This window comes from Bicyclus anynana, chromosome 7 (genome assembly GCF_947172395.1).
Source record: "Bicyclus anynana chromosome 7, ilBicAnyn1.1, whole genome shotgun sequence".
Classification (NCBI taxonomy): domain Eukaryota; kingdom Metazoa; phylum Arthropoda; class Insecta; order Lepidoptera; family Nymphalidae; genus Bicyclus; species Bicyclus anynana.
Window position 1 is genome coordinate 18,663,661 of NC_069089.1, and position 12,687 is coordinate 18,676,347.

At 33.9% G+C, this 12,687-nt stretch overlaps 1 protein-coding gene across 1 annotated transcript; it reads right to left on the reverse strand.

Annotated features, from left to right (window-relative positions):
• Positions 1 to 10,831: 10,831 nt before the first annotated feature.
• On the reverse strand, positions 10,832 to 12,223 carry LOC112052106 (uncharacterized). Its single transcript, XM_024091040.2, has one exon. It carries the CDS (start codon positions 12,221 to 12,223, stop codon positions 10,832 to 10,834), a length of 1,392 nt encoding a protein of 463 aa, XP_023946808.2.
• Between the last annotated feature and the right edge of the window lie 464 nt (positions 12,224 to 12,687).

The following is a 12,687-nucleotide window of genomic DNA, read 5'->3' on the forward strand; positions in this document are numbered from 1 at the left end:
TGCAATCTAATCAGATGGTTATATAATTCACAATCAAACTATTGTATTTAGCGTTTATGTGATATACTGCATTGGATGTAAAGGAAAATAATCTATTGCGCTATTCCTATTTTTGCCTTAATGTACTATCCCTCCGTAAAGAGTTTTGTCTCAGACATTCTTTTTGTCATTCATGTGGTTTTTTCATAAACGAAAAAAACGAACAAAGTGATCGATCCATAGGTAGAAAATATTATAATTTTATTTTTCAGTTTCGTGGGAACGTTAAAGTTTTGAAGTCGAATACACTCAGCATTAGAATTAAAATCTACGAGTTATCAATAAATATTCTGTGAATCTTTACTTTCTAAACATACTAATATTATACAGGTAAAGTTTGTGGGATTGTAAGGGTTAATCTCTGGATCTACTTAACCGATGTTCAAAATTCTTTTAACACTATAAAGCCTCGTTATTTGTGAGTGTTAATGCTATATCTCACGGGAACGGGAATTACGCGGGTGAAACCGCGGGGCGTTGGCTAGTCTATACTAATATTGTAAAAAGGTAAAATTTGTGAGGTTTTAGAGGGTAGACTCTGGGTCTACTGAACTGAATTTAAATATTCTGTTAATAATAGAAAACTACATTATTTATTAGTATTATAAGCTATATTTTATCCCCATACTCCGAGGAGAAAACCGCAGAGCGTCTGCTAAAAAAAGTTTGAGGGGTTATCTCTGGATCTACTAAACCGATTTTGAATATTTTTTTACCAATAAAAAGCTACGTTATTTGCGAGTGTCGTAGGCTATTCTATCCACATATTCTCTCGGAAACGGGAACTACGCGAGTAAAACCGCGGGGCGTCTTTTAAAATATTATAATGAGGTAAAGGTATTGTAGGGGTAATCTCTGGATGTACAGCACCGATTTTGAAAAAATTTTATACCACTAGAAAGCCACGTTATCTGTGAGTGCCTTAAACTATATATTATCCTCATACTCTTAAGGAAACGGGCATTACATGACTGAAACCGCGGGGCCTCTACTAAAATACTATAAAAAGGTAAAGTTTTGGGTATTGTAGGGGGTAATCGCTTTATCTACTACACCGATTATGAAAATTATTTTAACATACTAGAAAGCTCCATTATTTGTTAGTTTTACAGGCTTCATATTCCCACGGAAAAGAGTTACGCGGGTGAACCTGCGAGACGTCGGCTAATGATGAATATATCACCCCTATTTTCTCACCCTTAGGGTAGTAACTTTTTTTTTAAACTAATATGAGACTAATTTTGAAGTCATATCTTATAAAAGAAAAATTTTTAAAATCTGACTATAATATAAAAAGTTATTCGTGGGTTTACTTTACAATTAATGGGTAGGTATACATTCAATTAGGGTTAGATTTTTTTTCATATTTGAAATTTATATGGGACCTAATTCGAAATATATTTTTTTTCATTATATTTCCTTTCTAACAAAACAAAATTATCAAAACGGACTGCTCAGGATTGTGATGTTTGGAAGTCCCTACAAAAGGCCTATGTCCTACAGTGGACGTCCATCGGCTGATATGATGATGACGATGATGATAAATTTGGAAAAAAATCCAACTCTATGGTTAGGAAAACAGGGGATGATTGAGTATACCCATTGATTGTAAAGTAAAACTACGCAGAACTTTCTTATAGTGAAGTAGATTTTGATTTTTGATTTGGCTAGGCATTTCACCCAAGCACATAAAACGCGCTGCCTTGGCCCACGCGCCTAATTATACCCCGGCCTTTGGCCGGGGGTTTGTGGTAGGGCCTCCGACCGTGGCCGCCGCATTATACCCAAGCACATAAAAAGCGCAAAATCCGGCCGCGCACCGAATAGCTCAAAGCAAAAGCGGGACCGGAGCGGAAAAATAGCTCACAACGCGTCACAATAAAACATCAAATAACGGTCTGTCTGTCTGTGTGTATGTTCGTTATAGGAACAAAAACTGCTCAACGGATTTTAACGAAACTTGGTACAATTATTCTTCATACTCCTGGATATAGTATACTTTTCATCACACTACGATCAATAGGAGCAGAGTAGTGAAGGGTAAACGTATGTAGGGAAAACAGGAGAAGCTACTCCCGTTTTCGTAAGAAGAGGTTTAAGGGCGGACGAAGTCGCGGCCATCCGCTAGTCTTCTAAAATAGTAGATTGTTATACAAGGGGCTAAAAAGACCCACTATATACGAGGTATTTTTAGAAACGCCTAAATAGAAACCGAGTTTATAATGGGTTTAGCGCCATGTGTTACACTCTGCTTTCACTACGATTGCGAGAAAATAAAATAGTTTAGTACATGTTCAATGATTTATTTTAATTGAAAATTAAATGTACAAAGTCTACAATTTTGGATATTTAGGACAATGCTTTTACCCGGTAGCATAATTTCCGACTACTGTGAAGATGAATAATGAGTATGTGAGGTAAACGTGGGAGATAATAGTTTAAAAAACTCCTTTCGTAAGTGAATCCATTCGTTGTTGTTTTCTCCACTTATTAAATTTTTCTTAGGTATTCGTAGGTATCGTAGGAAAGTATTTAAGTAAATGCGTTTCGACTTTGATGGTAACAGATTGAAGATTTCATCCATCTCCAAATTAAGATCACCATTCTCACTAGATGAAAACAACAATAACAATTATTGTTGAAAAATATGTAAGTTTCGGTCACAAATTTACAATGAATTTCTGTAAAAAATCAAGTGTGTATTATTCACGCCAATTGTTTTTTAAATTCCCGCTTTTTAATTTTATTTTTTTTTTCACATGAGAAAAAGGCAAAGGTACACCGTAAAGGATGTCCCATGTCTTCAAATCTCGCTATATTCGCAACTCAATAAAAATGAAATAAAAAAATAAACGCATTCCACAGACAAGAACGGTGCATTTTATTACAATTTAAAGTTTTTTATTTATTTTTCAAAACAATCGGGGCCTTACCTATAATGATTCTATTTTCGAATAAAACCTCCTCCGTTTTATAGTAGGCTAGTACTTAGCTAGTACTCGTAACAGACAAGAATTAAAAAAACAAAATTACTTTAGCCCCTAGAGGCTAATATGCTTGTTTAGCCCCGCTGTGGAGTGGTAATATGACAGTGTTTTTGAGCAAGAGTAGTGAAAAATACTTTATTAAAGTTTATTTTTTACTAATAGTAATGTGGCAATACGTTAAAAACACGAATCACGCGTCTTCGCGTGATGAATATATATTTAAAAATGTATAACCTTATGTATTATTTTACCGAAGATTCAATATAAAAGTATTATTAGAACAAAAAAATGCAAATTAACGGCTTTTTAAGCAACTTAAAAAAAAGGAGGAGGTTCTCAATTCGACACTTGTTTTTTCTTAACCAATTTTAAAAATTCTTTTTTTGTTAAAAGATTATGGTTCCAGATTGGTTCCATTAAATTTTTATGACAATCGGTTCAGTAATTTTGTGTTGAAATGAAAGTAACGAATTTTCCCGTACTGTGGCGCTTTCGTTCACTATGCTAGGACACACTAAAGACAGAAAATTAAAATCTTTGTAACAAAAAACTTTAACCGACTAAAAATAAAAAGGGAAAAATAACATCGTATGTGCTACCTTCAGAGGGACTAGTGGCAGTTTGATACTGTGACGGTCGCGTTAGCGTAAATGCGAATTTATGAGGAATTGAAACAGCGCCATCTATAGGTACTGCTGCACTGTTTCAATTCCATATAAATTAGCATTTACGTTATCATTTTGAAGGCAGTACCAACACAGTAATTCAGTAACTTAAGCCGATTAAATCATATCAATCAAGTTTTAGGATTTAAAAGAAACGGCTTTGATTATTATGTCACTCACTTGCCACCGCCTTCAAAGTAATCTGAAGGTAGCACATACTATGTTATTTTTCGCTTTTAAGTTTTTTTTTGTTTTTTTGAAGTCGTTTTGATAAAAAGATTTTATTAATGTTGGCCATTTAGGTAATTCCAAGATTTTGGTTTGGCAATGAGGCAGAACTTGAACCTAGTACCTCGTGATCCGCACGGGCTAAGCACTGGACCAACGAGAAAATTACTATTATGTTATTCATACTATTGTACAGTGTTAAATGTTCAATTTTTAACCAAATTTCATTTTACATTACAGGTCAACCATGCAGAAGCATTCAGCAACACAGTCTACATCTCTCTATCGATGCATTTGAAGACATGCGAACGATTTAGAATGGACCATAATTATAGTGTCCCACCTATTAACATTGATAATGGCTTTTTCACTGCTGAAATAATATTATTCATGAACAATTTGTTTGATAGCCTTAATGGTGGTGGTCATAAAAGTACCAGTTTACGTAATGCTTTATCTTTAGAATCAGATCACTTTCAGTTTTGGAATGAAGCAGTGAAAAAACTACGATCAATGAAATTTGATGCTACAGGTTTAAGAAAAATGAGGCCAATTTCATTACGTAACTTTTGTCACGATATAAAAACCGTAAAGATTTTAAAAACATTTCAGGCATTAACTTCTTGAGTCTTCAGCAATTAAACCAGGATCCCCTGGAATTTTTTTCACAAATCAGAGGTCATGGAGGCTCTAATACACACCCAGATTGTCACAATTTTATTTCGTCATTTAAGACATTGTTAATTAATGACATTGTTAGTTAATTTTCAAAACTAGATAGTGCAGACTGCCAAAGTTGTAAAAATGCACTATTGTCTGATGTAAATGAACCATTTCACTCTTTAATTGAATCCAGAGAATATAATGCAAGTACCAGATTTTTTTATCATCCGTCTCGTAATCTTTTGAGTCTTGTATGACAATGTATTTATTTAATCGAAGAAATATTGCCAAAAATTTGTAACGTTTACATTTACACAGATTTAATTAACGTATTTAAAAATCGGCTCGATACTTCTTTCTTATCTTGTGACAAGCATAAATTGGATTTTTTTAACGCTTTTTGGTTGTTTGTCATTAGAATGCAAGTCAGACAATGGTGTATTAATTTTAATAGGAAGATGCACAATGTAGATACTAGAAAGAAAGGAAAGGAAATGGAAGATATGCTTAAAAATAAAGTAAGTTAAGGTGCTAGCTATAGATCTACACACCACCAAAGTCAGTAATTATTTCATACCGTATGTTTATATTCATATTTTCTTAACTTGGAATTTAAATTAAAGATTATTTTTCATGCTATTTATCAGTCTTTCAAATTTCCATTTTGAATTCTTTCAAACTATTACTTTTGTAAGAGTAAGTTATTAGGTATTTGTATTCTATTATTATATTTATTTTTTGTTAGACTATTATTATAGATTTTTGTTTGTTAAGAGTTAACTCAAAAACTTACACTACTGATTTTAGAAATCCACTCTTTACTAGAAAGCTACATCTGTAACATATCCTGTATATGTTACAGATTATTGCTCGGGAGTATTTCCCATAACTTCAAGGTGTCGACGAGTCCACATAAAGGAACCGAACTGCATAACTAATATTTTTTTTAACTAATAAATAAAACCTTTTTATGTCTTCAAACATTAAAATACGTAAAACTTGGCTACGTCATAATTATAAATATGTATTAATGTATTACGTACGTCATTATATAAATTTATTATTATGTATTAATTTTCGTTAAAGAGTAACCCCAGAGTTATAGGAAATACTGCCAAGCACCCATTATAATCAAAACTACTATTCCGGTAAAACCATGGTAAAGTCTGCTAGTAATATACATATAATTAAGTATAAGTCCTAACAAATCTGTGCCTCCTGTGATATCCTGTCCTTTTTGTACTTTTAATTAGAAATCTTGCTCTTTGTATTACATTCTAATGTATATTGTAAAAAAATTGCTAAATTTGTGAAAAAAATGTTTAATACTGAAACAATGTGGGATTTCACAGTATTGTACGTGCTTTGTGTTTTTATTGTTTTTAAAACTATAATTTTGCAAAACTCACAATCTTTGTTTTGTATGACAATAAATTACATAATTTTAATTAGGTTTTTAGGAACCTTACTTACACTTACTTATTTTTATTATAATGGTCTCTGATCCGGCATTATAAATATATACCCTCATATGTTTTTAGTGATGATAAATAATATTTACAGAGACACATTATAAAGAGGTTGCCTATTATACTTAAATTAAAATGATTGTTTTATAATTAATAATTTACAAGGTCAAGTAAAAAAAAAATAGTAAAAAACTAAGAACATTATGTTGATTCTGTTACACTGTTCTGTCTCAAATTTATTTGTTTATTGAATCCTCATAATGTTATAGAAAAACAATATGTAATTGATTTTCCACCAGCCTAAAATTTGTATGTACACAATATTTGTAATTTTGGGGATTGTGAATGATAATTACAATTGTAAATAATGTTTTTTTTTTAAAGAGAAACCACTGAGTTTCTTGCCGGCTCTTAGTAGAATCTGCCTTCCGAACCGGTGGTAGAGTCACTACACAATTAACAGACAATAATAAAATAAATAGATTTAAATATATTAAAGGCTTTTCTTTTCCTTAAAATCTAACAAGTAAATATAAATTTAGGTGCACTAGTAGTGTAAGAGAAAACCGGAAATTTCTAAAATCGGTACATTAAAAAATCTTCAACAAGTGTGTGTGTTCAGCACTAATTTCTCTAATTACGATTTTTGCACATCCCTAATTTTACTACGATTTATATGCATGTGTTGAATTAGAAAGAGATAGGACTTTCCCCCCACATTTAATTTTTTCCCAAGTGTAAAAGAGAGGTCCGAGAAATTTATGAATGACATTTTTATACACACATACAAAATTTCTAACCAGCACAAAGCTTTGTTCTGAGTCAGAGGTCTGCTTCATTTGTGGTCTGTGTATATAATCGCGCTCTCAGAACACGCTAGTTTGAATTTCATAATTTTCGACATTTTCAGGAACTTCGACTTAGTACCGGAAAAATTTCGAACTCACCTCAAGCGAAAAGAGTCTTTGAATATGGTTTTTTTTTTTTTTTTTTTTTAATCTTCTTTATTTAACGAGGGTTTGTTCATAATTGAACATGCCACCCTCATAGGAGCCACATTATACATACAATAATACTTATTTACCTACGATTAATCGCTGTCTTACTTAAATTAAACAACATTTTAGCCTCCTTAGTTAAGGGCTGGGCTAGGACCCTGTTACATTCACCCACTTCTCGTAAATTAATATTAATACAATATCTCTCTCTTTCGTTCCGAACACATTCCACCAATATGTGATAAACGTCTTCAATGATATCACACTCTGTACATTTAGGCGAATTAGATTTCCCAACAAGGTATGCAAATCCATTTAGTGGAATGTGTCCAGAGCGAATTCTTAATGCTAACACTATATTATATCTACTTAATTTAACCCCGGCAAACCATGGCGACCGTGAAAGAGATGGTTGGATTGTTTTGTACCATATGCCTTTAGTACGAGATCTTAAATCAAAGTGTTCCTTCCACAAGTTAAAGCATTTATCTCTAACTAAAAAAAATAAATCAGCAAAATAAGGAAGGCCTTCAAATTTCAGATCAACAAAACAAGCCTCTTTTGCTAGACGATCTACTTCCTCATTACCCGGAAGACCTATATGAGATGGTATCCATTGGATGTATATATTTTTTTTTTCGGACAGGATCTTTTGTAATGATTTTAAAATTTCGTAAGCAATTGGTACTCCACGAAATACTGCGGTAGTACATCTTAAAATATGTTGAAGGGTACTTTTAGAATCACTGAAAATGACATAGTTACCAGGAATGAGGGAGTCAATATATGCCAAAGCTTCTGCTATAGCTATTAACTCAATATGCATAATAGACATAAGGCTGTTAACTTGAAATTTAACTGCGTTATTAGACTTAATATCTAAAAAGGCCAATCCAGCCTTATCTCTTCCTTTGCAGCCATCAGTATAAATAGCATAGCACTTACTATATTTATTACTTAGGTAAGTTAGACAAGTATTTTTTAACACTACAGAGTCGTATCGCCTTTTTGAGTTGTTCATCGCTTCAATATCTGTACAAACTACATTTTCCAAATTCACATTACTGACCCAAGTATCTAAAGAAAAACACTCTAATGTAGAAATTTTATGATATGGAGTGGTTTTAAACTGACCATGAATCTCATCTAACAAAGGTTTATTTTTGCGTCTCCAATGTCCATTATTGCATAAATCGGTGAGATTGTTCAAAGTTTTATCAAAATCATTTGGATAATATGAAATGGCTTTAAACCAGAACTTTCCCGCAAGATAATATCTTCTGATAGATAGAGGTTGTAAATGGAGCTCGGATTCCATTACATGAATTGGAGTGCTTCTAATGAAGCCACCAATGATGCGCATGTATTGGTTCTGAATTTTGTCTAATTTACCTAGATGTGTGTCGCAACTATTAGCTAACAGAAAACATGCATAATCTAAACGGCTTCGAACTATGGAAATGTATAAACGTCTCAAATGAATCGGATGAATGCCCCATCCCGGACCTGCTAAAACTTTAAAAGCATTAAAAATTTTGGAACATTTCGTTTTTACTTCATTGATATGTAATCCCCACCTCAAAGAATAATCTAGCCACAAGCCCAAATATTTAACGCACTCAACTGTCTGAAGCGTGACGTCGTTCACTGTCAAATTAGCTGTTACATTTTTGAATCCATTTTTAAAAATACACACTTTACTTTTTTCTGATGATATCTGTAAACCAAGTTGGGCAGCTGAATGTACAAATTTATTTATCTCTCTTTGCAATATTTGGGACCCTTGTTCAATGTTTTTGCAAGTAGTATATAAAACAAAATCATCGGCGTACTGAGAAATTGTAATTTTATTACTGTCTATGGATTTGCACAGACTTATCGTCGCAATATTAAAAAGCAACGGTGAGAATGGGTCACCTTGAGCTAATCCCTTACCAGTTCTCCTATTTATAGATGAATTATTTACATTAATTTTTAAATTCCTCTCACTTAGAAAGTCCCATAAGTAGTTGCACAATTTACTCCCTACTCCCAACTTGTCCAATGTCTGTAATAAAATTGTAATATCTACGTTATTATAAGCATCTTCAAGATCTATGAAACATCCTATAGTTATTAAGCGTTTAGATAAAGCTATTTGTGTTTGGGAAACAAGAGCAGTTAAGTTTTCTAAGGAAGAACGACTTTTTCGAAAACCCGTTGTTACTGGTAATAAGATATTGTTTTTTTCTATGTACCATTCTAATCTTCTGATTAGGACGCCATGAAAAATTTTACAAATGCACGAAATCATTGAAATCGGCCGTAGTGAATTAGGAGAATCCGGATTTCTACTAGGTTTTGGAATGGGAATAACAACAATGTCTCTCCACTGTTTAGGAACAAAACCGTTTACCAAAAAGGCATTATACAAGTGAAGTAAAATACCTTTACCATTAGCAGGAAGATTTTTTATCATGGTATAAGATATATCATCATTTCCGGGTGTTGTATCTTTATTTTTCATACAGGATTGCAATTCAGTAAGAGATATTTCGGAATCTAATGCTACATTTTTTGATACAAATAATGGCCTGTCGGGTGCAGCGGAATCGGGAGTAAGGCATTCTAAGAGTTTAACACAATTGTCTTTATTAACATTACTTCTAGGAACAGTTCGACCTTTGAACCATCTCATTTTGTGCCACATATCATTTTGATTACAAGACGCATCTAAATTATTACAAAATGTTTGCCACGCTTTACTGCTTGCATTGCGCAGTTTTCTCTGTGATTCTTGAATTTTTATGCGTAAATTGTCTAAATTAAGAGGATTTGGGTTACGTCTAAATTTCGACAGAGCTAGACGCCGTTCTGCAACACATTTAGATAAATCAGAATTCCAATACGGTTTAGGGTGAAATTTATTTGAAGGGTTCGGGTTGATTTTTAAGTATGGTATATGCAAATCTGCTGCAATGTTTAAATTATTTATAAAAGTGTCATAGGAAATCTGTAAATCATTATTAAACTCGTAATTTTTAAATAATAATTCTAATTTCTTTTTAAAACCACTCCAATTTGCTGCTCTAAAATTCCTTCGAGGATAAATAAAAGCTTGCGCTCTAAATTCAGTTGAAATCTTTATCATTAAGTGATCGCTTCCCAATGATTCATTTAAAACAGACCAATTAAATTGTAGTGCAATGTCTGATGATACTAAGGATATGTCTGGTGCTGACTTCCTGAGCTGGCCATTAACTAAAATCACACGCGTCGGTGTTCCATCATTTAATGAATATAACAAATTATCCTCTAGAGCGTCATATATCTGAATCCCTCTTGTATCAGTCTTATTAGTCCAACTCACGTGGTGGCCATTGAAGTCGCCTAAGATAAGTGATTTTTTTCGATAATTTGAAAATAGGGTATCCCAGTCTTTTAAAGTTGTTCGCGCATATGACGGGCAATATAAAGAAATAATATAATCTATATCATCACAGTTGTAGACTTTAATTCCGATTATTTGTATGTCTGACCCCATATCTAGTAATTGTATCAGGTCAGTTTTGATAGATTTATGTACAAGTAACGCGGCCCCCCCAAAAGAATCAATCCTATCTTTGCGAAAAATATTGTAATCTTTTACCTTAAGAGATGTGTTTGATCCTAACCAAGTTTCACTTAGAGCAGCAATGTGAACTTTTTCTTGCACGAGAATATTTTGAAACGACAATAACTTGGGCTTTATACTTTGAGCATTCCATTGTATAATATTCAGTTTAACATTATAATTTTTATTGTTAGCCATTTTTGATGAAAGATTCAATTATTGTTTGTAATAGTGACCAGTCAGATAAAAACTCCATCAATGCGGAAAACACCCAATCTAAACAACTCTTCACAATACTTTTCAATTTATCTTGCATAGAAATTCCTTTTAAAAATAGTATATTTTTTAGTCTGTTCAAGAGTTCTGCAAAAGGGAACTTCTTTTTAGGTTCTGCATCTTTTTCCTTCCAGCTAACATCGTCAGGTCTAATACTATTTTCTACGGATATTTCTGAGGTCCTTCTTCTCTGTGCCCTCGCTGCTTTTGGTGTACTCGAACTAGGTGACTTTCTATTATTCGGTAGTGTATGAATGTCTGCGCTAGTTTTGAGAATTTCTGCATAACTTGATTTATCCGTAGACAACGGTGCGAATGGGTTGGGATCTACTGTATAAGGAATAACAGGTGACGTTGGTCTCGTAGGTATATCTTCCTTGGATGAAGTATATATCGTTAAAGCTTTCTTATATGTACAATTGCATTCCGCCATGATTTGTCGTAGTTTCTTCTCCTTCAGATAAGCTGGGCATATCTTTGACATCGCCATATGGTTCCCGCCGCAGTTAACACATTTGTAGGATGTCGTTAAACAATTTTCGTGTTTTCCTCCACATTTAGGGCATACCATTCTCGTCATAGGGCACCTTCTTAAGAAATGACCCAGTCTCCAACATCGAGAACATTGCGACACTCGAAACACAAATGGTACGATTTTAATTTTGAGGCCATCTACTATCACGTAAGGTGGTAATTCTTCGCCTTTGAAACTCAAGCGGACGCTTTCACTTGGAGACCAACCAGACACGGCAGATTCACTACGTCGATTGAGGCGCATTACAGACTTTAGTTCAATCTTGCTGGGGCATTCAATTCGTTTCCAAATGTCCTCCGATGACAGATCCAGGTCAACTCCCTTTATCACACCATGAGAGATGTCTCTTTCCATCGCCCGATATATCCTCCACCCTCTGTCAATAAAGTCCTTGCAGTTATATATTTTGTGAGCACTCTCTTCACAAACGTCAAGTCTTATTTTGAAGGGGCTCATGTATTTAACTTTTTCAATTTCTGTTATATTGTTATTTTTTAGAAGTTTAGCAAATGCAAACTGTTTTGGCAATATCTCCGAAAATGAAATGTATATTTCTATAATACCAGTCTTTGTTTTTTTTCCTACTGACGTCCATTCACCTTCATCTTCATCCATTCTATGCCTCTTGGGGGTTCGCAAATCTTCACCACATGATTCAGACATATCCGCGTCAATATTTTTAAGGTAATCTTCAATTATTTGTTGCCTTGCTTTTTGGCTTACGGTATCTTCCATGTCATCGTCGCACGCAGTAATCTCAGCAGCATTCATTATGCTACGGCCGGCCGGCCGAAACGGTCGTTTCAAGGCCGGCGCGCGAGAAATAATATTATGACGTTCACTACGACACAACTGCTTCGCGCGGTTACCGAAGCGACACTTTTGAATATGGTTAGGCATTGAAAGTTACGTATAAGCGCGCTCTCAGAACACGCTAGTTAGGTTAGGTTAGGTTAGGTTAGGTTAGGTTAGGTTAGGTTAGGTTAGGTTAGGTTAGGTTAGGTTTTTTTTTTTTTTTTAACGTTGGTCAGAAAAATGCATTTACGCATCCCGTCCTGAAATAAGACAGGATTACTGTCTTATTTCAGGGCGGGTATGTGGGACTCGCCAGCCGTGAAGCGACTGGAATACCCACTAAAAAAAAACCAACGGAGTGGATGGTGTTATTGCAACACCTCAGTGCTAATGGGATACTCCGAGATGTTGCAAAATGTGTAAGATGGGTAAATATATAA